Genomic DNA, 27,352 nt, shown 5'->3' on the forward strand with positions numbered 1-27,352 from the left:
TATATATATATATATATATATATATACACACATATATATATATATCTCACATGTATAGCTCCAAGGTTCCACAAAGATGTTTTTGCTGGCCTACCTGTAATTTTCTCTACCAAAGATTTTTTATTTCTAGAAAATATAAAAATTAAAATCTGATGTGCCCCCTGGTTAATCCAAATTGTAAAGCTTTAATATTACTTGAAAACATCATTCAGGATCAAGTATTCTTTGGGTTATAATCTAACTTTGCTCAGAAAATTTAACCTAGGCATGGATTGTTTTACTTTGAGGAGAAAACATATCTGTAAATAACGACGACTTTAAGTGTATCCGCTTGCCCCTTCCCAGAGATCTCCAAAACCACTCTGGAGAAGTCAGGAGTAAATGAGCGTCCGTATCTAATAACCACACATCACCGTCTCCAACATCCCCACAGTTAAGGATGGAGATCATCATGAATATTTACACCTAGCAGGCTCCTTTGTGCACAACTCTCAGAGACGAATGGTATTTCCAGTAATAGTTTATTGATTTCCAAATGCACAGGGGCGCTGAGTCCAAACATCCTGGGATAGCGGTAAATCTCTCTTACAAAATAATTTACAGTATGAAAATGATATACTGAAACATTAACTCAAATGTGTAATTCCCTTGGAAGAGCGAGTGTTCCCTTGTTTAACGTGAAGGGTGGAAGGAGAAGGTAAGGAGGGAATGTGACTGTGCACAGGAAAACAGGCAGAGGACAACGGATTCGTTGCTTGTCCCCACCCATGCAGTATGGCCTGTCACTGTACAAAGACTGGTCAGGTTTGATTCCTGTTAATATAAGTCCACTGTCCCCTCAAGGTCCCATCAACCCCAGCATGGGCTCTGTGGCATGTTTTGCACCTTTATACCCACAAGTGTCTCAATTTGTTTTCATTTTCCTGCCCCGGCACTCCTTGTGCTGCTTCTGGTGTGTGTTCAGTTCCAAATGCTACTCTTCCACCAGGCAGGCCCCCTGGGCCTGAGTCTGGGAATGGGCTGGGTGGGGGCTTCAGAGCACTGCTGGGTGTAGGCCATATTAATGAGATCTCGAGTCTCTTCTCTCTCTCTTAAGTCTGGGCTGTGTCATCCCTAAAGAGATTTGTGTTTTCAACGGAAGTCCAGATGGGCTAGGCACACAGCAAACATGCAACCGATTTTCTGATTACGAAGCATGTACTAAACAGCCATTATGTGCGTATGAAACTTCAGGTGTTGGCAAGAGAACACTTTCTAGGTGGGGGGAGGGGAGGACTTCCTATACCCTGCCACCAGCACAAGTCACAAACTCTGTAGCTGTGCCCTCAGTCCTGACTGGAGTGGGCAGACTCCTGGGTCCTCAAAATGGCTGGGCTATCGTTTCCCATATCATTAGACATCTCGGAGCAGGGCTGGAGCCCACCTTGGCCCCGTGCTTTAGGAGCCGACAACCTCTGCCAAGGAGCTGTTCTTCTCGTGAGCACCTTGTAAGCAAGCTCCTGAGCTCCGACTATGTGGTGACACTTGTGATCGGGGCTGGCAGAAGCCTCCGCGGTGGTGCTGTGGTACACAAGATCAGGAGGGGGCCGCTCCGGTCTCCCCTGAGTTCCTCCACTATGTGTGTGTGAGGGTCTATGCATGTACCCTTGTCATTTACATATACATATGTACTCAGTGTGTGTGTGTGTGTGTGTGTGTGTGTGTGTACACATGTCCATAGCAGGTATCAGCAGGAAAGTCTAGATTCACCGAACTTTGAGTTAACACATCGTCAAAGAGCACAGGACAGGTTGGGCTAAAATAGGAAGACTGCCTTCTCTGTGGCAGTGCAGCAGCAGACATTTTCAAATAAACTTAGCAGAACCCTCTTCACTTGGACCATTTCTAAGAACTTCTATACTCTTGAAGGCCTAGAAAAACTCTCATTTCTGGGGGATGGCGCCAAAAAGGAAAGGCTCCCCCAGCTCCTGGGGGCAGGCTCAAGTTAGCAATGTGGACTTCACGTATCTGCTACAGTGGCAGAATGAGGCTACCTCGATGCCATTTCTGAGCCCAAAGGATAGCCATGAAATGTAATTTTGGAAAAGAATCCATAAAGTGGGATGGTCGGATTGCAGTGGGGGGGGGGGGGTCTGAGGCCTCCTCCTCCCTCTGTGTCGTCGATGTGCCACCGACCACCACAAAGTGAGGGAGAGCTGGGCTCAAAATCTGGCGCCAATACTTCTAGCTGTGTAACTCAGGGCAACGGGGTCTTCCACTCCACATCCGTTTTATCAGCTGAGAAACTGGGGCCGAGGGCAGGGCCTGGCTCACAGCTGGTCCTCAATATAGGTCATTTCTCCCCCCACAGCTGAGACTCTAAGGACTTCTTAGAATCGCCCTGGATTCAATGATATCAAATCAAAGGACAAACCCACTCTCAGCCTCCAGAGAACCAAACTTTGGAAAGCAGCCAGGGATCGCTGTGGGGACCCAATTCGTTCTGGACACACTCGTGACCTGCCTCCCTCGGTGACTTCTCCCCGGGGATTTCTGCAACACCCACCCCTCCCCCCACAGCCTGCAGTCGGTCAGCACACACTTTCGAGCACTCTAACTGTTACTGACCTGGCAGTAAGGCCTCATCCTGCTGGGGCTTGAGTCTGAGCAGCACGCTCTGGCTCCAGGGGGGGGCTGGTGCCACTGCAGGAAGCATCCTCGTTCTTACATTGATAAATGCTGCTGGCAGGAACTCAGGAGCCTGGGCAGAAGCTGTTGCACCATGTTTAATGCTTCCCTGGTTAAAGTTTTATCAGGTGCTGAAGACAGCAGGAGCCCATCGAGCAAATCTGAAATCCTAAGTAAAAGCAAAAGTGCTTTCCTTGAGGATTACAGAGATATGATAGCATACGGAGATAGGCTGGCATGTATTTTTATACTTCTGTTCGTATCTACCGCATACATGCTCGAGTTTCCCAGAAACTGACTTTAAGTAATAACATATAATCAGGTATGGAGGAGCCAATGGTCTGTCCATTGCTAAGATAAAGCTACTACTTGGGAGATTCAACAATAATTATTGGGGAAAGACAAACACAAGCATCCAAATCCTCAAGTGTTCTTAATCTGTTGGTTTTTAAACTCTTGTAAGAGTGGCCCCTGGTCCTTTTTGGGGAGTTCTGTTGGGTGAGGCTGGGGGTTGTCATTAGTGGTATGCCAAATTCTCCAGTCTTTGCAGGCAGATAGGGAAAGCACCAAAACTGTCTTAGCCATTTGTTGACCACCAGTTTGAGAGAAATATATATATATATGTTATTTTTTTTTAACTGCCCAAAGGACTCTTGGTCCCAACATCCTAACATATGTAGTGAGTCAGGGTAATCCTAACCCAGAAGCAGATATGCCCAGTAGCTTCCTGGCCTCAAAGAAATAGTTTCATAGCAAACACAGGAGTGGACGATGACATAAATAGGCTTCCTACAGTAAGTATTGCTTCGGCCTCAAAACCGCCCCCCCCCCCCGAAACCAGCTGGCCCTAAAGCTCTGTGATAGGTACACAGGTCACAGGCAGGCAGGAGGAGAGGGATTTCTCCAGGGCAGATGCCTTCAGCTCTGCTGCGGAGGCAACTAGAAGTCGAGGCCCTGAGTCAGCTGCGTGGATACAGTCCCGATTGTACTTCTCGGGAGTGAACACAAAAATACCACTAAAGGCAGAGGACAGGGAACGCATACACCCCACTCGCAAATAAGAATTCCCTGGGAAGTGTCCCATTTTATCTTAACTGCATGTACGAACATTCTATTTCATAATTAACTGTTTTATCTAAAAGTAAGGGCATCCCCTAACTCCAAACCATAAACCGATGTCTGAGAAAATGCAGGTTCTTTAGCTTGCGGGTTTGCACTCCCTAGAAATCATGGCTTACTTGGGAATAGAAAACCTGATGGTAAGGAAATGTGACTCGGGAGTGGGGAAGGGCTGGAAGTAAAACCAGGGTGTGCCTCTGCTCATGGTACTCGAGAGGGGAGAGCCTGGCTGCAGGAGAGGGTCCGAAGGCCGGTGGGCGGGGTGCCATGGGAAGAGGGGTTCCAGCTGGAGTGAAAGGTGGGTGCACCTGCTGGGAGACGGGGCTTGACTCAGCACACCAGAGCGATAAGAACTCTCCCTACACTGCATTTAAGCCAAATGAGGCCAAGGGGGTTGGGGCGAGGGCACCAAAAACCTACACTGAAAAATTCCCACTTTGCAATATACACTGCAGACTTCATGTTGTGACAAGACCCAGAAAACTGGCAGAATTCACCCAAATAACTCAGGCTCCATCAGATCCTTTAGTGACTATTTTGGAAACTCAGGCAATTTGAGTTCAGAAATACTGATTTCAACTTTTAATCAGATCTCTTTGGTCCTTTTTTTTTTTTTTTTTTTAAAGTCATTTCCTTTCCACCTCTTCAATCATTTTTTTCATTTCCACAGCACTGAATTATGGATCTGAAGTGCTGGATAACCTCATATACTAAAAATATCTCTGTATTTCAAACTTTTAACTCTTTCTCCAACCCCATCTTCAGGCCACCCATCTTACTTCATGGAACCACATTTTCACAACTGTATAATGGGACTTTCAGAAACTATCTACAGAGCCCTACTTTGCCCCTCCCCCATTATTTCATGCTTCAGTATAAATAAAGTGGGGTTTTATTCGCAGGTAGGGAAAAAGTTCTGACTGCCCTTCAAGATTATTCCAGATCCTTCCAGATGAAGCGATGCTGCCTGGGTATACGATATTCCAAGGGCTGGCTTTCCTGAGTAAGTTCAAAGCAGCCATTGAGGGACTACCTGAAGGACGCTTCTTAATTAACTGCTCCTGGTTGATCACAGGGGCACTTTTCCTTGACCTACCATGACAAGAGAATGACAAGCACAGTCAGTGACAATAAAGTTGGTCATCCCTTGGACAGATGTGTGCCTGCTGTGGACCTGGGGATGGATCCGGTGGAAGGACGTTTGTTGCTGGGCAGCTTTCACAGAAATCAGAAGCCGTTACATACACGCCGTCACATACACACAGGGGGAGGGAGGAGTTTCCACTGGGGACAGCAAGCCTTCATGTGTCCTCGTCTTCACTGGCACCGCTGCAGAGGAAAGGAGAACCAGGTGAGTTACGGCCTCACAAGAAGGGGGGTAGCCTAGTCTACTGGCTGAGGGCACAGGCCCTGTTCTCAGACCCACCTGGACCCCAGTCCTCAGCTACCACCGTTGGGCCGTTGGCCATGGGCAAGTTAGTTAGCTTCTCTAAGTTCTGATTTCTTTGACTACAGGGATAACTTTGATGATAAACCCTGCTTTACTGGGTTATTGGAGAATTAAATAAATAAGATAATATATGTAAAGTACACGATGCCTGGTACACAGTAAGTGAATAGCTATAAAGGCGCAGGTGAAGGTCAAAATATTTTTTAAGCTTACTTGACAAAAAGCTAGTAAAAATCAGCAGTTTGACTTCCCCTAAGCCTTAAATCCTCTATTGTTAGGAGAGAAAAACAAAGAGAAGCTCTGTCTCTGCACTGGCCAACGGCGCTTCTCATTTGGAATCAAGCCAACGTGTCAAGTCCCACCCCAGGACAGTCACAGGGCTCAAATGTCACCTCTTCAGGGAAGGTACTCACTCTATCTAAGTAGGATCCCCTGGTCATCTCCCCATTTTATTTCTTTAATTGCCCTTATCACATCCTATGAATTGTCTGCTATTTACTCTCCACTCTACCTCTGACTGGAGCCTACAAGAGTAGCAACACTGTTTATTTTATTAGCACTATCTAATATTTTATTAGCAGTATCTAGCGTTGGTATTGTGCTAGGCACAGGGAAGTGCTCAAGAAATAGTTGTTGTCAAAAAGGGAGTGAGAAGTAAAAACAACAGGAAGGGAGGAAAGGAGGGAGCTGAAAGGAATACTTATTACTGCCCTGACCAGGTTGTCCTAAATGTCAGTGATATTTCAGGCGCCAAAAAAGTGAGCTGTGAGTCCCAGAGGCATGGCTAGGACCTCGGGCGCCTGAGGTTCGAGCCTCCCTGGCTCGGTCCCAGAAGGGAACACTGTGGATATAGGGACTGGGTAAGAAAAGGGCAGGGGCAGAAGTGAGCCCACTACAAAGGGCACAAGGAGCAAACTTGCCTGGTTTCTCCTCCTCTGCTTCTAGAGGCCACTGTCCTTAAAATCAGACGAGTCAACTTGATCACGTGCCTACTGTGTGCCAGGGACCCTGAGCTAAGCGCTGCTCACGATGATCCCAGAACATAGGGACGGGTGGCGTTATCCCCACTTTGCAGGTGAAGAAAGTGAAGCGGAGAGGTAGAAAATCCTCAGTCACCAGTGAGGTCTGTGTCCTTAAAACTTAATGATTAGTATGGGCTGGATGAAATCTGAAGTAGTGAAGTGGGGGGTGGGAGGGGGCTTACAAGGGCAGAAAAAAGTCTTCCTCCAGTAGAGATAGGAGCTGGAGAAAAGGGAAGGTCTGGGGTGCATCCACTCCCAGCTATGACCTAGAAATGTTTTATCTCGTGACAGATTATCTACGTCCATATAAAATCTGTGCTTTCTTGCATCCATTTGGGAGAAAGGAAAATATCCCAGGCAACAGACTTGTAGTGCTTCTGCTAAGAGCAAAAACATTTCGAGACACAGAGCCCGAAATTAATGTAAGTGTACTCTAGGAGCCAAAAACTCAGCAACCTGCACTATCCAAAACTCTGCCTTATTTCTCCCCTTTTCCTGCCTGTGGTCCAATCATAGGATGAAGGGTGCACGCTAGGAAGGGCTGGACAGTGGACTGTCATTCAGGAGTAGTGTTTGGTGGCATCTGTCCCAAAGGGAACAAAGGGTCTTTTACGAAAGCGTCTCACCAGAATCGAGGCACGGCTGGAACTGGCGCCATAGTCTCCCCTTTGGTACTATATCCAAAGCAAGCTCTTATTGTTCTCTTGTCAACTTTCCTTCAAATATGAGAGGTCTAGCAGGCTGACTGTGCCCTTTCCTTAAGCTGCATTTCACTCTTTAGCATTCTTAACTTGAGATGCATAGTTTAAAGGGTTCATGAACCTACTTAAATTGTACATCAAATTTTGTCTGTGTGTTCCTTTGTTTCAGAAAGGCCATAATTTTCATCATATTCACAAAAAGGTCAACAACCCTTCCTCCCAAACTGAGTATAATAAAATTAAAAATAAATTGAGTGCTTTTCTAGTTGCTAGGTTCTTTATTCTAAGACTTGCAGGGTTGGCTTGGGGAAAGGATCAGAAGCCCATGAGAATCTTTTCTCATGACCCTAAAAGAGATCTATTCTGGAGTCTGAAAGATATAGTTCATCTCCGAGTTTAGAAGCATGAGATCTTAGATTCTGGCATATCACTGATTCTTTCATTTGCTAAATACTTATTGACTGTCTACTATGTGTTAGGCATGATGCTAGGCACAACAATGAATGATGGACACAGTAGCTGTCCTCGTAGACTTTACAGCCTTGCAGATGAGGGGCGGGGGGAGAGGAGGGAGAGGGGAAGGAGAGAAATGTGGGGAAGGGAGAGAGAGAGAGAAATTTTGTATCTTCAAATACAGTATATTTATTTTCACAATTAACAAACAAGCTCTTTTTCACAATAATGAAGAAGAAAAAGGATCTGAAGTGAATCGGTAACACAGAACTTTGCTCACTTTGTGTGTGGTCTCTTCTGGAAAGTTACACAATCCAATTAGTATGAGATAGCATCTCCGGAACGCTTCTTCACTTTGTATATAAGCTGGTATGTGTTCATAAGACTTTATCTCAAACAGTCTATGAAAGTCTTTACTCTCTCCTAGGGAAGTAACACAGCCTTCTACCTCAGCCACTTAACATCTTCCTCTTGAAACATCTGCTGATCACATTTAGATTTAGATTTATAATTGGATTGGTACTCGGATGTTAATGGAAATTCCTCCCACTGTCCGCGTTGTTATTGATGTCATTGTTGTTGTTTTGAGAATGAACTAAGGGTGTTAGAAAGCCTGTTCACGTGAACTACTCCAGAACAGTTAAATAAAATAAATAAAATACTTAATTTAAAAAAAAAAAAAAAAGGAAAGACAGCCCACTCTATCGTAGGTATTGACCAATGAGAGAGGCAGCATTATAGGACTTTGAAGTCACCAAGACTGAACTAGGTTCAAATCTCTGCTCTGGCACTAATGAGCTGTGGGCTTGGGTGAGTTACTCAACCTCTCCGAGTCTGTTTTCCTCGTGGTATTTCTATCTAATCTTACAGGTTTATTGTGAAAGTTCTATGTATTTCATGTAATATAAATGATTAAAAACGTGGGCTCCTTTCTTCAACCTACCTTCCTTCTGTCCCTGAATCAATACCTCCCGCCTCCTCCTAACTCCTTTAATGTTCCTAGTCCTGGCATCTGGAACACTACACTCCGGAGCAAATGTGTCCCTATCCGCAAATGCCCTTACGTTTCTGGAGAGCAACAGTGCCTTTCTTTGCTTGTTTGAGGAGTTTTGTTTTTATTTTAATGACAGCTTCAGACCTGACGAAATACAAGTACTGAATAGAAAGAAAGGCTGAGTTCTGTGGTTCTGACCCTTCCAGCTGACAGGTCTCTGCCAAACAGGAGTGAAGACAAATACCCAGTGAAGCTTAGTTCACTGGCTGCAGTCACAGACTGACGTAGTTGGAGAATGCTGTTGTAGCTAAAAGCAGGGGTTTTAAACTGGGGCACACATATCCTTGTGGTACATAATGATTCTCCAGGGGGTATGAGGGCATGTGTGATTTTTAAGGAACTACAGGTCTAGATCCTTATCTTCCATGTGTACTCTTTCTTAAAACTCACTTGTCGGGGCGCCTGGGGCTCAACAGTCGGTTGAGCGTCCGACTTCAGCTCAGGTCACGATCTCGCGGTTCGTGGGTTTGAGCCCCGCGTCGGGCTCTGTGCTGACAGCTCAGAGCCCGGAGCCTGCTTCGGATTCTGTGTCTCCCTCTCTCTCTGCCCCTCCCCTGCTCATGCTCTGTCTCTCTCTAACTCAAAAATAAATAAAAACATTAAAAAAATTTTTTTTAAACCCAACAAACCTCACTTGTCGAAGAACGTGCCCGTGATCTCTTAAGTCCCCACTGTAGGCCACTCCCGCCTGCACAATCACTGTCCTGCCCTTCAGAAAATAAATGCATGCCTCTCACCCTCCTGACTCTTACCAGGGGACAATTTTCAAATTCCTTGCCTCTAAGAGAGTCCTAGGAGAGCAAGGCAAGACACAATCAAGGACACAATCCTTCATTTTGCCCAGGCGACAAACTCTTGGCCAGGTTGTGTGCTCCTGTCTGTCTGTCCACAGACCTAAGGGTTCACATTCAGAAGTCAGATGCTTGTCACGATGTATGTACTGCTATTTGAATTGAAAAAAGGTAATCCGACTTGGATCTGACAGAAAGCAAGACTGATCTGGCTGGACGGTTTGACCACAAAGACCTCTGCCAGTTAGATTCTGTAGTGAATCTTGCCCATCAACTTCATAGGCAGTGCCAGAGCTTTGCCAAAAACATGGGCAAGGCTCATCCCATGTCACATGTCAGATATCACACCCTTTGAACTATCTATACTTGATATGTAATTTCAGGAGTTAACTTTAAACTGGACAAGGAGGCATGTAAGTTTTCTTTTTTGAGAGAGAGAGAGAAAGAGAGAGGGAGACAGCACGAGTGGGGGAGGGGGCAGAGAGAGAAAGAGAAAAAGAATGAGTGGGGGAGGGGCAGAGAGAGCGAGTGAATCCTCAGCAGACTCCACACTCAGCTCAGAGCCCAACACCGGGCTTGAGCTCACCACCCTGGGGGCATGACCTGAGCCAAAATCAAGGGTCGGACGCTTCACCGACTGAGCCAACCAGGCGCCCTGGCACCTAATTTTTTCTAAATAATTTTAGCAGGTAGGAGACAAAGTTTCGCTAAGGAACCGAGAGCCCCTAAATCCGGACTGGGAGAGTGGCATGCCATCTGACACACCCCTGGCCGGGGAGCCAGGGTCACGGCGGGTTGGGGCTGGGATGGGACTAGGGAGCCCCAGCCAGCAGAAGGCCGTGCCCCCTCGGTCAGCCAGGCACACTGTGGAGGAGGGATTGCGTGAAATCGAGGGATCTGCCAGGGGTACAACACAGCCCCCGGCACACGCAGCCCCTGAACACCTGCTGACAAGAGCGGCGATTCTTCAGGCAGTCCACGCGAATAGGAGCTCAGCCTCTCCACTCGTGTCTCCGGAGATGGCAGCTTATGAGAGGACGTTAATAAATGAGGTGTGCGGCACTCTGACCTCGCGAGTTTAATAGCTTCTTTTCCTGAGAATATAATACAACTTAATTTGATTTGGCATCACTCCTATCTGCTGAGTCCTTGGCTATTTATTAATTCATTATTGCCGTAAAAGGATTATTCAACTCGAGAGGATAGAGAAATTAAGAGGTATCAACAAGGGAGGAAGGTTAGATTTGAGAAGATAGATTTAGTAGTCTCCGAGAGTGAAGCCACACAGGCATCGTCACGGAGCTCACCGGCAGCCTCCATTAGCCACCTGAGGCTGTGGCTGCCCAGTTCCAGTAAGCGTGTGGCCGGTCTGGCTTCGGGGGTGGACCGCACGCCCAGATCCAGGAACACTCCTCCACCAGACAGAGCAGGACAGCCACATCTGTGCCCCTTGTCACCTGCCCTAGCCTGCCAGTGAGCAGGGGTCACCGTGCTGTAAAGAATTAGAACTTCGATTTTTAGCCGCTGCCTATGGAACTAAGTGAGGTATGAATATAACAGGAAGTGAAATGTCCTCAGTTTATCCCAGGTTAACTGAGAAAAACACGAGAGGACTTCAAAGTTTTAGTCCTGGCTTTGCTGGGGGACTCTGGGCAATCAGGATGCATCGCGTTCTAAGTGAAATTTAGGAAAAGTCCAAACCGGACAAAAGCCAAGCTCCTTTCTGACACCCAGGCTCGCTGAGCTAATTAACTGGCTCTCATTTATACTGTTTTCTCTCTTGCTTCCTGTGTACATCCCTCTCCCTGTCCCTCTCCAGCTCAATCTGAAGGCTGGCCTAAATGTTCCAGGTTCCTTCACCTCTTTCTCTGGCGGGGTCCAAACGCAGGTTGTTGAATAGCACTGCTTGATTAGGACCCACTACAGAGAGCCAAGAACTAAAGCCTGGTGGGAGCAAAAGCCCTCTGACTCGTCAGTTCATCATGGCTCTTAAAAAAGTCTCAGGTGGCTCCAGCCTTGCTGCATCTTCCTTCTCAAATCACAGGAAAGACGGGGAAAAGGATCCTTCTCCCCAGATCGCATTCTACTTTATCCCACGAACCTTCTCTTCAATAATAACCATTATTCACAGACGGCCGACTTAATGGTCCATGCGCTGTGCTAAGCAATTTATACACACAATCTCACTAAACCCTAATAGTAGCTTTTGGATGGGTATTATGATCTTCACTCTACAGATGAGAAAATGGAGGCCAAGCAAAGGTACGTAACTTCCTCAGGGTAAACCCAGTTGGTAAATGGTGGATCTAGATTATGCAGACTCCAGAACCCTGAGATATGCAACTGGGCTTGGGTAAGAGGTGTGACACAGGCCTGTATCTTTTAACACCCTGTTATGCAGTCAGTAAGTGATAGCCATGAAGTCTTCTGAGGCTTAATTTTTTTCCCCTGAAAAATGGGATGATACCTACTTCCAAGGGTTGTTGTAATACGATGGAAGGTACACGCAAATTCTTTTTAGGATGAGACAGTGCCAGGTAAGGGTAGGATTACTACAGGAGGAGAAGGCAACAGACACTGGGTTTGCATCTCAGCCCTCCAGCTGCCTCTGCCTTTACAGACCAGTGTGGGCGCCTCTGAGAGAGGCTTGGGTCTCCAGCCTGGCCTCGGGTCCACCCTCTGACCACAGTGCCAGCTTTGATCTCCCTGCACCCTGCAACCTGTTTGCTGTTTTTATAGGTGGCTACCCTTCTTGCACTCCACAGGGGCTAAGTGGGTGGTGGCCTGTTTCTATGGGAGCCGGGGGCGGTTCCAGCAGGTCTGTTCAGGTGGTGCATGTCTGTAGGGAGACACTCACTAGCCTGCCAATGCCCCATCTACTCTCAGAACTCCCCCTTTTTTTTTTGTTTTAACGTTTTATTTATTTTTGAGACAGGGAGAGACAGAACATGAACAGGGGAGGGTCAGAGAGAGGGAGACACAGAATCTGAAACAGACTCCAGGCTCTGAGCTGTCAGCACGGAGCCCGACGCGGGGCTGGAACTCACGAACCATGATATCACGACCTGAAATGAAGTCGGCCGCTTAACTGACTGAGCCACCCAGGCGCCCCTCAGAACTCCCTTCTTAGGATGGAGTCTCCTGTTGCTGCGGCTGGATTTATAAAGGAATCATTTCCAGCCTTCTTTTTTTTTTTTTTAAATTGAGAAAGTAACATTTTACTTTTTGCTGATCTCTACTTTCTGTAACAAATACTGTTTCCATGAAAAGAAAGAAAAATCCATAGCATTATGCATCAGTGATAATTACCTTTAACACACTGAAAGATATTTATCTTTACCCCTTCATGCATACATAAAAATACATGCTTCACAGGCTCTTTCAGAATCTGCTTTTTCCACTCAACTAGCAATCATAAATACCTTTTCTTATCAAGAAAATATATGTCTAGGGGCGCCTGAGTGGCTCAGTTAGTTAAGTGGCTGGCTCTTGGTTTCGGCTCAGGTCATGATCTCACCATTCTTAAGGTCAAGCCCTGTGTGGGCGCTGCCCTGTCAGCACAAAGCCTGCATGGGATTCTCTCTCTCTCTCTCTCTCTCTAAATAAGTAAATAAACTTAAAAAAGAAAGGAAATACATGTCTATAAGATTGTGATCCAAGACCGAATTGTATGGATTTACTGTACCTGGACATTTAAATTATTTCTAATCCTCACTTGTTATCCCACACCTCTGTGACACATATCTATGTGGATGAATCTGCAGGTTCATCCTTAATTATTTCCAAAAGGAGAAGGAAGGGAAACACTGGGTCACAGGGCATGTTTCTAAAATAAACTTTATTTTTTATAGCAGCCTTAGATTTACAGAAAAATTACAAAGATAGTCCCAAGGGTTCCAACATGTAGTTTTTTCTATTATTAACATCTTACATCAGTAAAGTGTGTTTTTTTTACAATGAACCAATATTGGCACGCTAGCACTAAATGAAGTCTGTACTTTATTCAGATTTCCTTGGTTTTTCTCTGATGTTCTCGTGCTGTTCCAGATTTTACCCAAGTACCACATTTCATTTGGTCATCATGTCTCCTTAGTCTCCTCTTGGATGTGACAGTGTCTCAACTTTCTTATCTTTGACAACACTGGCAGTTTCGAGGAGTACTGGCCAGGTATTTTGTAGACTGTCCCTTGGCTGGGATTTGTCTGATGTTTTTGTCATGATTAAGTCATGGTTATGGGCCTTTGAGAACTATAGAGACGCCCTGTTATTCTCATCACATATCCAGGTCGCCAGCAACAGGACTTAGCACTGCTGATGCTGACCTTGATTGCTTGGCCCAGGCTGTGCTTGTTAAGGTTTTTCACCGGAAAGCTACTCTTTCCCTACTTCCCATACTGTACATTCTGGAAGGAAGTCACTGTAAGCAAACCACACCTACGGAGTAAGGAGTTGTTTTCTCCCTCAATCAGGGCAGAGTGTCTGCACACATACTGTAAATTCTTCTGAACATGAGATTTGTCTCTTCTTTATTTATTTATTCAATAGTTTCTATCAGTATGGACTCATGGATATTTAGTTTTACACTTTAGATTATAAACCAATAAATACTATTCTGTTTATTATTGGTCAAATTGTTCAGCTCTGGCCTTTGGGAGCTCTTTTCATCAGCTCCTATGGCCCCTGACATGCCTCATCAGTGAGGGGTTTGCTGGGGATTTGTTTTGAGCACTTCCTTACTTTCTGGCACTACAAAATGCTCCAGGCTCATGATGTGTATTTCCTTCCCCAGTCCTAGAATCAGGTATTTCTCCAACAAGCAAAGGAGATGTACTTTTAAAGGCATTTGATATACGACTGTTACACTGTCCTTCAGAAATCATCAGAGGCTGAGTTACAATCATTACTCAAATAGGTATGAGAGTGCCCCTTTCCCTACACTCTTGCCAACCCTGGGCAGTTGCAAAGTGTCTGAGAATGGGGGTGTGTGTGCACACAGCGTACATGAGTGTGTGTGTGTATCTCCTCTCTGAAATGGCTTCCATGTTATTATTCAGTTTCCCATTGAACTTCAAGAGGAAAATGCCATGGGGGCATTTCTCTGTCTTTCTGTGGGCCTCCCCCAGCCTCCCTTTCTTCCCCCAGCACAACTGGATGTCACATAACTGATGACCTCCAGTGGTGGGGACTGGAAGGGAACCTTTCCTAAACCCCTATTAGGAGCCAGGCAACTCTAAAATTTTTTTTTTTTCAACGTTTTATTTATTTTTGGGACAGAGAGAGACAGAGCACGAACGGGGGAGGGGCAGAGAGAGAGGGAGACACAGAATCGGAAACAGGCTCCAGGCTCCGAGCCATCAGCCCAGAGCCTGACGCGGGGCTCAAACTCACGGACCGCGAGATCGTGACCTGGCTGAAGTCGGACGCTTAACCGACTGCGCCACCCAGGCGCCCCTAGGAGCCAGGCAACTCTAGAGGGTGGGGTGGCTGGAAGCAGAAAATAGCCCAAGGGCTTACCTTCCCTGCTCCCTGCACCTTCAGGAAATCCCCCTGACCCCATTTTCTCATCTTTTCTTGCAAGTGAATAATGGAAACCAAATCTCACTCAAGCAGCTTCCTTTCACAGAAATCTTAAACATAAGATTTCATAAAACGCTGGACTTCAAATTTCCTGTTGCCTCAGCTGCTGTATCTTACAAGTTACCAAAGGGAGAGGGAGAAAGGATCAATAAATAAATACATACTTGACACTAATCTCTAATCTCTATATGAATTGTGGGCTTTTTTTTTTTTTTTAAGTATTCCAGATTAGTTCTCAGTAGTTTTGAGTCCCACGGTGACCCTGAATTGAGGTCCAGAAGTTGAAAACTGGAAGCAAACCAATTCTCAAGACCCACTGTGGCTTCTTATATCACAGAGGGTTATAAATGTGGATTTAAGGGAAGAAGCACCTAGATTTGAGTCACAGCTTTGCCATTTACTAGCTGTGGGATCGTGAGCTCAGTGTTCCTACCTGGAAATGGAGAACAATTTAGTGCCCTCCTGGAAGAGTTGCAGGGAAGATTAAGTGGAGATGAGCATATACAGAGTGCTTGGCGTGGCATGGTACCTGGCCCACAGAAAGTGCTCAAAACGTTTCATAGTTCTAGATGAAGAAATCAAGCCTAAGAGAGGCTGACGCTCATACAGTGAGTTGATGGCAGTGAGATGAACTGGAAATCAACATTTCTGGTTCCTGAATACACTGTCAAACTTGCAGGCCCCGTTTTCTCTAAAAATGCCATTTATTAACAAAGAGAAGAGCCAACATGGACATCACACATGTGCTGTAGGCGTCATGCCATCATTTGAATGAGTTCAAGATTCCTTCCCGGGCCTGTTCCCTTGGTGTCTGGTAACTGGCCATTTGTCAATGATGGCAGCAAACAGCTAGAGCCTATTAAGTGTATCATATGTGCTGACCGTTGTGCTCAGAACATTAGAAGCACCCTCTCCTTATCCCATCGAGTCCACCAGCAAGTTCTGCTGACTCACACTGCAGAATCCATCCCATGCTGGTTCCCTCTTCTTCTCCACGGCCACCACCATCTCTTGCTTGACCTACTGCCCTTGCCTTCTGACTGGTCCTCCTACTTCTACCCTTACTTCACTACTGCTTAGTTTTCAAGCTGCATTCAGAGTAATACTTCTCAATGTGCAACAGATTATGGCGCCGCCGCACTTAAAACTCCTTTAATGGCCTCCCATAGCCTTAGAAGAAAGCCCATCGTTCCCAAATCCCTGCACGATTTGGCCTCTGCCTCCCTCTCTAACCCGTTTCAAGCTACCTGCTGGCCACACTGGCTTTGCCGTTCCTGCATGAAGGCTTTGGCATTGCTCTTTGATTCCCTAAGTTCTTCCCCTCATGGCTTGGAGTGACTGGCTCCTTAACATTCAGGTCTTAGCTTCAATGTCACCTTCTCAGAGGCTTCCCCTGACCAAGCAGTCTAGAGCAGCCACCCCAGTCCTGCACAATTACGTCAGACTGTTGTATTGTCTCCACAGCACCTGTCACTACCTAAAGCTACTCTGAGATGCTAAGCCTCCTTAAGTATTTTGTTCCCTGCTGTATCACCAGTACCGGATAATGTGCCTGACACCAGGGAAACCTCACCAAATATTTTTTGAATGAATGACCCAGTGAATTATCAAAATAACTCCTTGAGGTATTATTGTTCTAGAAACCTTCCAAGCCTTCCCAGGTTAACTGCGGGCAGCTTGCCAGTCTCAGAGATACTTCCCAGGAATCTCATGGACAGCTGATTTCTACAGGTGAGCCCAAGCTCTATCTCTTTTCTGTCACTGCAATCACCGGGCACAGAGAACCACAAGGGGGTGGGGGGAGGCACCAGGTGTGGCTGAGAATGCTGTATCAGACATGGTTACTCTTACAAATGACTAAGCCTTACTGGTAAAGGATGGGTGTGTCCAAGGAATGCTGTGTCACTGAGGGCAAAGCAGAAGCAAGCTCAAGTCCAGTCCTCCCCAAGCAAGGAAATCTGAAGAGCCAATCCCTCCATGTGAGGAAATGTTCTCATCTGGCCTCCTTATAAAACAGCTGCATGTTTGGCAACTTCCAGCCCTCCACAATCCAGCTGTGAGCTGTGCTCAAGGCAGGTCTGGGTTCTCAACTTTAGCTATCCTCCCTTCCCCTAATGGTGTGCAGAGGGAGAGAGTCAAGCAGGCCAAGGTGGAAGTAAAGGGGGCCTTATTCGTGGTTCTCCTCCCTCCCTCTGTAGAAACACCAGCTGAGGCACGGGTCCAGAAGTGGGAGAGCAGGGTTAGCCACTGTGATGGTAGGGACGGTGGGAAAAGCACACAGCTAAGAGCCGGAGACAGGGCTTCAAGGCCCCGGTCCACACACATCAGCATGAGACCGTGGGTGGGAGGCCTCTTTAAACCGACGTCTCCACATCTGTGAAATGAAGATAGTGACACATGTAAGGACTCACTAAGTGGAGGCCATCGTTATTATCTGCTGGGCACTGAACTAATCCCTCTCCAACATGTTCACGTTCAGTGTTTGTAGCAAGAGCCCTAACAGCACCAGCAGTCCATTTTACAGATGAAGAAACACGAGGAACAGAGAAACGAAGTGACATCCCCAAGTCCCACAGGTAGGCGGAGTTGGAACTGCGACCAAGGCTGGGCAGGGGACTCGGTGATGGGTGACAGAGGCACAGGAGGGTGCACGTGAAGTCAGCCTGGCTGCGTTCCTCGCTCCCAGTGGCGCGGGCGGTGAGCTGTGCTGACCGCTGAAGATCTGTCCAAGGTCTTGGACACTGACACTCCAGTTTGGACATCAAAGACCAGAAACCTTCCTCCCTGCTGTAAGGCATCCCGACAGTCTCTCCGCCTGTGACCTCCCTGTAGGACCCTGGCTGCAAGTTCACTATTTTCCTCAGATGCTCACCTTGGTTCTTGTGGGCTCCAGCCAACAGTCGTGCCAAAGGGCCCGCCACCAAGACACCGTCCCGGGGACTTAGGGCAGGATGTCTCTGGGTCAGACACTGGTTTCAGTTTCAATCCTGTCTGTCCTGAGGTGAGAGGCATCCACCTCTCACCCTTTTAATTAGGATGCTCCTTTCAAGGTTTCAGCCGATTTCCGCTCTACCCCCTAGAGGAGAACATCTGAGTTAAGTTGGGCTGACACCCTCTTATCTGCCTGCAGGGAGCCAGTGATGAAGGTGGTCTGACAGATCCCTGCTTCTCCCCCACAGCCTCAAGGGGTTCAGGGATTCAGCACAGCCCTCATGCGGTTGTATTATAAATGTGTCTTTGCCACTTGGGCTCCTGGGAGGCTGAATCTGTTTCTCATTCGCCATTTTATCCCCGGTGTTTAGCAACATGCCTGGCACTTAGGAGGCATCTGACGGCTGGCACACGGCACCTCACACAACCTGCACTGGCCTAGGAGAAAGAATTTAGCAGGTAAAGTGGAAGATGGGGAAGAATGGCCTTCAAGGCAGTAACTGTATCCAACAGAAAAGCAGACTTTCTCCTAGGAACACGAAGATCTGTCTCCTTGGAAAACGCCTAACGAGGGTGGTATCATCTGTGAGGATCGTCCACTTTGGAATAAAACCAGGATTCCCAACCAAGCCCTTCTAAGCTGGGTGACTTTGGCAAAGCTATCTGATAACCTCTCTAAGCCTCAATCTGCTTATCTGTGACACGGGGCGTCTTCATTCACTCCTTTGCTCTTCCAGCGAACAAACGCTCCCCGAGTGCCCACGGTGTATTAGGCACTGTACTAGTGCTGGCATTGCAGCAGTGAGCACGACGACAAGGTCCCCATTCTCATGGAACTTCCTGTCTGGTGAAGGAGACAACTGAGAAACAAGGAAACAGATCGTTTCAGATAGAGGAAAGTATTGTGACGAAGGTAAGCAGGACGCTGGGGCAGAGAATGACGGGCGCGTGGGTGCCGGAGCGCAGCTCAAGAAGGGGAAATACCAGGACCTCCCTCCTAGAGTTGCCAGGAGTGGTAAATGAGGTCATAGGTAGGGCGTTTAATGTACTTACTGACAAGTAACGAGCACTCAACCGCCTTCAACAGTTTTCATAGTACTCCTATCCCAAAGCCAACTGCTTCTATTTCATCTCACGGCGGCTGAGCCCTTACTGCCTGCCGGTGATGGAAAAACAGGGCGTTCGGCTGGAGCTCATGGACTGGCAAAGAATGCAGCCTATGTGCTATGAGACAAGGAAGAGATGGTAAATTCTGCTCACAGAGACCCAAAAGACCGCCACTCAGTGCTGACAGATGGACTGGTAGTTTCCAGGAAGCCTACGGGGCCAGAAGGAGGGCACGCCAGGTGGAGGGAACAGCCTGAACAAACTCCTGAAGACGTGGAGCAGCGCGGCATGTCCAGGGAGCTGTGGGAGGTTCCCAGCGGCTGGAGATAACGTGTGAGAGGGTGCATGAGGGAAAGAGCATCTCAGCAGCAGCTCCTAACACTTATCTTCATGGGTCATGTTCAAAGCGTCTCTCAAGAAGATGGGAGGGATGTGGGTGGGGAAAAGCAGGAGACGAGAAGGGGGTCAGGGCTCCACATGGCGTCTGCCACACGGCCAACACTCCACAACGTGAACCGGGGCTATGTTTAGAATATTCAGCCTGGGTTCGTGTGACATTCTCCAAGGCAGCGCAAGCAGAATTTTAGGGGAAAAAAAAAACACCCAGCAGTAACTCATAATAAAGCCTGCACGGGGGCCAGGCAGGCATCAAGCTGCTCACATGTGATTATGCACCATTAGAGCAAGTCCAAGACTCCCCTTGGGTGGACACTACAGTTGCCAATGTATGATGCTGGGGGTCTGGAGTGAACAGACGCTTGCTCCCAAGCAGAGCCCACAACTCCCTCTTTGCCAAAGCCAGACTCACTTGTCCAGGAGTCGAAGGCCTATGCCAGGGACAGTGAGAGGGCTCTGAAATAGGGAAACAGTAAACTACAAGGCGGTGTCTTATGCCTAATTAACAACTCAGGCATCTCCGGCCAGCTTATATTCTCTGAAATGAGCATAACTAAGAAGAGGTTTAGAAAAAGGAACCCTTCAGACGGAGGCCTGGCTCCCTGCCTCTTTATTACCCTGTCCTATCCTTGCCCTTGCAGTAAACACTCTTGCTAGGAGTCCCCCCGCCCCCCAGGAAGTGGAGAAGGTAAGAGAGCTATCCCTACCCCAATGTTCCAAAAGCTCACGGTACAGCCAAGATCTGGACCGTAGGAATCTGCTCCACTGATGCAGACAGAGAGCCAAGGAGAACATCCCATCCAATTTACGTTCGGCGAATCCTGCAAGAGGCTCTCCCCAGGTTCCACGTCAGTGCCATCAGATGAGAGAGGGCACCAGTCTGGCCAGGAGAGAGGAAGATGACCCAAAGCGCACGGACACAGCACACCGGAGAGCCAGACCAAAGAGAGAAAAGAGGAACGAGGGCTGCAGGTCTCCGCTCTTTGCCATCACCCACTCTCAAGGCTGAACAAAGCCCACTGCTCTGAGTCAAAGGGCTGCCCTAGGGACCGGGGAAAGTCACAGGTACCCAACATGACATCATGGAAAAGGCAGCTACGGCCCCTGTCATGTTCAAAAGATCTCCCCATAAGCCACTAAACCTGAAGACCTTATCGACGTTGTTCCTTTAGTCTGAGGTACGACACTTTTGGCTGAGTCCCTAGAGTGAAAAACTTAGTAGCTATTGTAAGACAAGGGTAGGTCACGGGACCACGTATGCCACTTGAGCACAGATGAGTTTCTGGGTGAGCCAGCTGACATCTTAGAAGCTGACGGGACAAGGTAGATGGCTGAGTTTTGTGAGAGAAAGAGAAATTATCATCTTTACAGGGCCAGGACTAGGGTGTAAGCGCAGGGTGCTGAAGGATGCAGATAAAGATTATTAAAGGCATCTTCTGCCTTCCTCCTGTTTTCTTTCTGAAGCCAGCTCTGCTGTAACGCTCAAATGACACAGTCCCACCTCTTCAGACCTGTTCTATCCATCTGCAGAACATCTTGATTATGGCCCAACATAAATCAGATGTCGGAACATTTATTCATGATACCTGAAAAGCAACTGTTCTCCGCTGGGGCCAGCCGGAACAAGATAATCCAAACGCCCCAAAGCATCAGGGGAATGTTCCCCTTAGGATCAAGGAAGGCCCAGCCACCCTCCAAAGCTGCAGAGTTGAGGGGCATCTGTCCGCAATCTAGATGGCTCCCTGTTGTCAGACTTTTTCCACCCTGGCTTTCACACTGAGAGGAGCAGGAAGGACAGAGAAATCAAGGTTTGAATTCAGTCCTTCCACTTACTAACTGGGTCCCCTGGGCAAAACTTACTCCACTGGGCCTCAGTTTCCTCGTTTGTAAAATAGGGCCGATGATTCCAGGTTCTTTATGAACGTAAAAGCATATGGCACATGGTAAATGCCCATACTTAATGTGCTCTTCTCAGGAAACGGTGTGCAAGATAGTGCCTGACATAGCAGACTTTCACTCCACGTTGCTCCGTTCCCTTCCTCCTTCCTGGATCAGATGACAGCTCAGGCTCTCACTTCTGCGTCCCAATCAGAATTCTGTTTTGTATAGGATAGTACACATGTCTGATGGCTCTTCTACACCAGCATGAGACATTACCAGGAAGTGTAGAGAGCTTGTGCTTTCCCCGCCCACTCACCCACTCACTGTTGAAAACATTCCACTGCAATCTTCACTCCGCCCGGCACTGAGGGGTGGAGGGAGGGAATGACAATGAAATAAATATGCCAGCTAACCACTTTGGGGAAAAGATGAGAGAATTCTTTCAGGGCCTGTTTTTAAATTAAAAAACATTTGCTGTGAGACAATAAAGCCACTCCTCTCTAAAAACTATTTTTAGGGCCCTTGACTGAAATATACACGAGAAAGAAAAAAAAAAAGGTTAAAAAAATGACAATTCTGTAGATAGAGTTTCAGCAGAGCCTATGGAACCACTTGCTTTATGCTCAGCTGGAAGACAGTGCTTTCCCAAACTGCTTCCCCAAGCTCTCTGGAGTCTGGTTCCACCCCCCCCCCCCCCCCCAGCTTTATCAAGATATAATCGACACGTAACACCGTGCAAGTTGAAGGTATACGCTGTCATTATCGGGCACGCGTAGATGTTGTAAAATGTCTGTCACAATGAGGTTAACCCATCCTTTGCCTCTTGTTGTTGCTCTTATGATGTCATCTGATGTCCGACAGGCCTTGGAGCCCTGCTGGGCCGGAGGACTCTGGTGGCTAATCACATGCCTCTTCCTGCCCAGTGGAGATGGCAGACCAGGCTTTGGAAATGGGGTGAGATTATCTGTAGGGGCCTAGCAACCACGGCGGGAACTGCGGTCCATGTAAAAGAAAAGATGATCACCCACTTAGCTCTTACTCATCTTAACTGGAATGAACGGTCATATCAAGGCTTTATAAAGGGCACTCCTGCCAAGGGTTAAGACCAGACTCTCAAATCAGGCCCACCATAGGAATGCAAAAACTGTCTGGGGGAGGAGTGTAAAACTCCATGAATCTGACATAACTCTGCACTAGAGGCTTTATTTTCTCCTTCGTTTCAACCTCCCCCCTCCCTTGCCCTCCAGTAAAGAACAGTAATGGCATTGAAATCCACAGATAATCCTTAAATCTCTGTGGCAGCTCCAGTTCTAAACTCCTCCTTCACACTGACGGCTTTAACAGCTGTTAACAAGTCATAACAAGGGCCTCTCTTGCTCCAGCCTGGAATAGCAATATCCTCTCCCTTTCCCTGCCCAAATCAGAACCAGCCTTCCAGGCTACGTCTTCCATGCAGGGTGTCCCGACCCTTCTGGCCTGCACAGACCATTCAGCATTCAGCTCTCGGGCTCACAGAGCCTGGGACTTGGCAGTGACCCTGCTCACGGTAGGGGGGTGGGGGGTGGTACAAAGGTAGAATCCCAGGGGCTGGTGAGACCAGCAGACCTAGGCGCAGCCTGCGTGGGGAAATATGCATGAACAACTGCCACGGACGCAGGGCAAGGGTTGGAGCTGGCAAGAGGGGCAGAGGGACAGCCGTGAGCCGTGAGCCAGGTCCATGAACAGGACAATCCATTACAAGGTCCAAACTTCAGAAGGTCCAGGAAGGCTCGGGAGTGGACAAGGTGAGCAGGGCTGAGAGGTCAGGAAGGAGGCTGTGAACAGTGGTGGGCACAGAAGCCTCTTTTATAAAGTCCTGGCTGTGTGGCTTAGGGCACGGCCAAGCAGGTACAAGAGAGTCACACACGACTTAATGTGAAATCTGTTTCCCCGGCACTGGTCGCTGGCCACCACACGTGTCTCTTGGGGTGGTATTAACCCCGTAGGATACTTGGCTTTTTCTCCTCTAGACAGTGAGCTGTTGCTCGAGGGCACGTATTATGACTAAACGCTTACAACCCTGCTTAGCAGCTGTGTGTCTATTTGCGAAATGAAGACACAAGGGATTTGCATTTTTCCTCCATTTCTTGCACCTCATCACCTTCCCCTTGACGAAGACAGTCATATTTAGAAGGCTAAAAAAGAGTGGGAGGCAGTGTGGGCCCCCAGGTGGCAGGCAGTGGAATAATGGCTGGCTGGCGCTGGCAACTGCAGATGACCCTGAGGACACCACACCGCTCCTCACAGCGCCGACCCAGAGCCACCGCGGAAATGTACTTCCAGCAGCCCTCTGTGCACTGTTCTTGTTTTTGCTTTGTTTGTGGCTGGTGTCAAGAATGTGGGAGTCTACCCATACCATAATCCTCTGCCGAGGACACTTCCGGACGTGCAGGAGAGAGGTGGCAAAGGTGTGAAGCAAATGTCTGCGGCCATTCCTCCAACTGCCTGCCGGCTGCTCAGGGACCCACCACCCTGCTTTGCTGGAGCAGAGCCTGACTCCCTGCTCACCCCCCACTGCTCTCCCAGAGGTCAGCCGCAAGTTCACATCAGGCAGCCAGCAGCCATTACAGATGGAGTGCCTGCTGGGAATATCTTTCTAGTGTCAAGCAGCCATTAAAAGCACTTAAGGAAATCACAAAAGGGAGGTGGGAGAATTCTTCAGGGAGGGTATAGGATAGAAAGGGCAGGAGGGAAGGCTTCAGCCGACCTCCCACCTTGGAGGGAAAAACAGGCCATAAAAATTAGAACTGGTTCTGAAGAATGAACCCGCCTCTGGGGAAACTGCAGAGCACTGGATCGCAACCATTCTCCTCCCGGGGCCAAAACACTTCAGGGTGCCTGGGAAACAGTCTGTTAACACACAGTAAAATGACATTTTAAGCAACCATGGATTTAAAAAAATTTTTTTCTAATGAGGGGCACCTAGGCGGCTCAGTTGGCTAAGCGTCTGACTCTTGATATCAGCTCAGGTCATGATCTTGCGGTCATGAGACAGCCCCACGTTGGGCTCCACGAGGAGCGTGGAGCCTGTTGGGACTCTCTCTCTTACCGCCTCCCCACCACCCCCCCACCCATGCTTGAGCTCCCTCTCTCTCAAAATAAATAAATAAACTTTAAAAAAATTATCCAAGGAGCATGCATTACAATTGGCAGCTACATACACTCTCCCATCCCATTTGGACCACATCTCTGGGAAGAAGGCATTATGATGCCCTGTTTCACAGATGTGGAAAACTGAGACTCAGAGAGGCCAGTGACTTGATCACATCTGGGGCCCGGATTTGCCCAACTGCAAAACCAATGTTCTTCCCACCAAAAAGAATGTGGGGCGGGGCAGTGACCCTTGCCAGGTGTGCATCGTGCTGACCTACCTGTTGGTACCTGTCACCCCTGGGTTAATTAGCTCTGGGTCTATAGACCACCATGGCCTTTCCTATCCACCTGATTAAAGTAAGAGGAAACCTATCTATCTTAAGTGGGCTAACAGAATCTCTTTGATGACATCTTTCTTCACTCTTCTAGTTGGCAATAACCATCTGAAAGGGAAGGACTGGGTTCTGAAGTAAGTAGATACAAAATCTTGGGAAAGTCACTTTCCCCTCTGCGTTTTAATACCCTCCTGTAAAATGGGTCCAAGAACCCCTACATCGTAGAGTAGTTGTGAGCACTAAACAAAATACCTTATTAAAGCCCTCAACATTGTATCTGGCACAAGGTCCATATAAATGATGGCTATTATTATAAATTGCTTTATTTCTGTGAACAGTTTTAGAAAATACAAAGATTTGGTGTCAACCTGTTCTCATTCAGTAGGTGCCACTTGTTGTTGAGGAAAAATGTAAAGACCCTGAATTTGTTTCACGGCTAAGGACAACTGTAACCAAAGGATGGCAGTGGAAGTACAGACAACTTAAGTCCAGGGAAGAGGGAGCCACAGTCTCTGTGGGGCCGGTCCCCCTGCTGTCCAATCATCTTAGAGTGGACTACGCGCACAGCTATTTAGAGACCAGACGCTTGTGTCTGCATATGGCAGGAACCTTGAACATTTCAGGAGGCAAAAGACATGTGTAGGATGAATTAACGCAAATGGCTCTGCATCTGGTTATATGGTCCCCTGAAGGCACATTTGCTAGAGGAACTCTCTTAAGATCAGCAGCTCCCCCAGAGAGCAGTTCAGGCTGCTTCCCGGGCTTGCCCGCTAGCTTAACCGAGCAGGTAGCAGTGAACTGAAAGAGAACCAGGCTGATACTGTGTCCTCACCCCTGCTCCTCACTCTGGCCCCACAGCGGCGCACACCTCTGACCCAGAGGTTCTTGGGCTTCGGTCTCCTACACTTCAGATTCCAAAGCGCTCTGGTGGTAAACTGCGACTTCTTCTGCCGTCTGTCCGAGGAGGAGACGTGAAGCCATTGCTCTAGGAGACAGCTTCTATCTGCACCCTCATTCCTGCACTCCCTTCAGACCAACCCCGCCCCAGGGCAGAAGTGAAATCACTGCCCCTCACCTGGGTGACTCAGTCAGTGAAGCCTCTGATTCCTGATTTTGGCTCAGGTCACAATCTCCCGGTTTGTGAGTTCGAGCCCCATGTCGGGCTCTGCGCTGACAGCGTGGAGCCTGCTTGGGATTGTCTCTCTCCTTCTCTCCCTGCCCCTCCCCTGTTCTCTCTCTGTCTCTCTCTCTCTCTCTCTCTCTCTCTCTCTCTCTCTCTCTCAAAAAATAAATAAAAACTAAAAACAAAAAACAAAACAAAAAAACAAGTCACCATCCCGGAGGAAATGGTGAGCAATGGGGCAGACTGCCCAGCCTTGTGGCTCTGAAGTGTTTGCCTCCTGCTGTGTTCTTGGAGAGGATGCAGCGAGCAGTATGGGCATTTGAGTTTGTAATAATAGAGAATGTGGGACTCGGAGATTCAACTTAGAGCTGGTACGTTCATGGTGTTTTCTTTTTTTCTTTTTTAAGTGTTTATTTATTCTTGAGAGAGAGAGAGGTAGAGTGTGAGCAGGGGAAGGGTGGAGAGAGAGGGAGACAGAATCCGAAGCAGGCTTCAGGCTCTGAGCTGTCAGCACAGAGCCCGACATGGGGCTCAAACCCATGAACTATGAGATCATGACCTGAGCCAAAGTCGGACGCTCAACCAACTGAGCCACCTGGGCGCCCCAAGGTACATTCGTGTTTGAATAATGTATTTGGTCCAACAGAATTCCCTGTAGAATGGAATTTTCCATAGAGGACAGTGTTAGTAGATTTTTGTCATCAAAGAAGTAAAGAACAATAACTTCTTTAAGATTACCGCACTGGTCTTCTCTGGGTTCATATTTCTAGAAAGATTTGGAAAAACTAGTTCTTTCGAGTCTGTGTTCTAAGTATTGACAGAAGAGTCAGGTGATGAACTATGCAAAAATTAAGGCTGCAGAAACTTGGAGGGGAAAGCACTGCCTATGAAACGGAAAAGGACAAACATTGAAATGCTACAGTCTAGATTCTGATAGATTTTCTTTTTTAGCAATAAGAAGCTAGTGAGATTTAAGATCGCTTAGATATAAAAATGTTGCTCTCCCCCACACCAAATTTTAGAAAGGGTCTTTCCCTTTTTTGCTAAAAGAAAAACATTTCCAGACCCCCCAATCTATGTGCATACTGTATATACATGTGTATGTGACATCAGGAGTCCTAAACTGAGCACACAACTTTTACTAAAGGGCAACTGGAATAGGTGTGATATAAAAATGTGGGATTTGACAGAAATTTAGGCTACTCTTCTGTAAACCACCAAGTCAGCTTCTTTTGAATTTTAGAAGCCCTGAATGAAGATTCCTAATAATGGGGCTCACATGCTATCTTCCAGGGTGCCCTGTAACCACCTCAATACCAAGCCTTGGAAAGGATATGTTTGGCACAATGTATCTGAAAAGATACCACCCTAAGTATCCCCAACAGATAGGTCCAATGTCTAGAGACTTATGGCCCACATATTGTTTCAAACGTAGGGAAACCATTTCTTGGACAGCTGAATACTTCAGCCTCTCTCCACAAAGAAGCCACACTCTCCCACAATTTGGCATTTCAAACTCTATCCCTATCATCATCCCCCCACCTCACAGATAGTCTCTCAAGGTAAGGATCGGTTCACACAACTAGCCCCAAACCAAGCACCTTCTGCTCCCC

At 47.6% G+C, this 27,352-nt stretch overlaps 1 protein-coding gene across 2 annotated transcripts in view; it reads right to left on the bottom strand.

Annotated features, from left to right (window-relative positions):
- Nucleotides 1-502: 502 nt before the first annotated feature.
- TRIM44 (tripartite motif containing 44) overlaps nt 503-27,352 on the bottom strand; it is a 110,797-nt gene continuing 83,947 nt past the window's right edge. The window contains exons 5-6 of one of the 2 annotated variants that reach the window (XR_005796894.1): nt 17,707-17,910; nt 503-5,115 (exon numbers count right to left, since the gene is read on the bottom strand). Coding sequence is in view for 1 of the 2 variants with exons in the window: in XM_040495440.1 (XP_040351374.1) it covers nt 5,088-5,115 (28 nt within the window). In the remaining variant the exon portion in view is untranslated. The remainder of the gene's footprint in view (nt 5,116-17,706; nt 17,911-27,352) is intronic. The other variant, XM_040495440.1, reaches the window with a different exon arrangement.

The sequence above is a fragment of the Herpailurus yagouaroundi genome, unplaced genomic scaffold (assembly GCF_014898765.1).
Source record: "Herpailurus yagouaroundi ecotype Mexico unplaced genomic scaffold, PumYag 187, whole genome shotgun sequence".
Taxonomy (NCBI): Eukaryota; Metazoa; Chordata; class Mammalia; order Carnivora; family Felidae; genus Herpailurus; species Herpailurus yagouaroundi.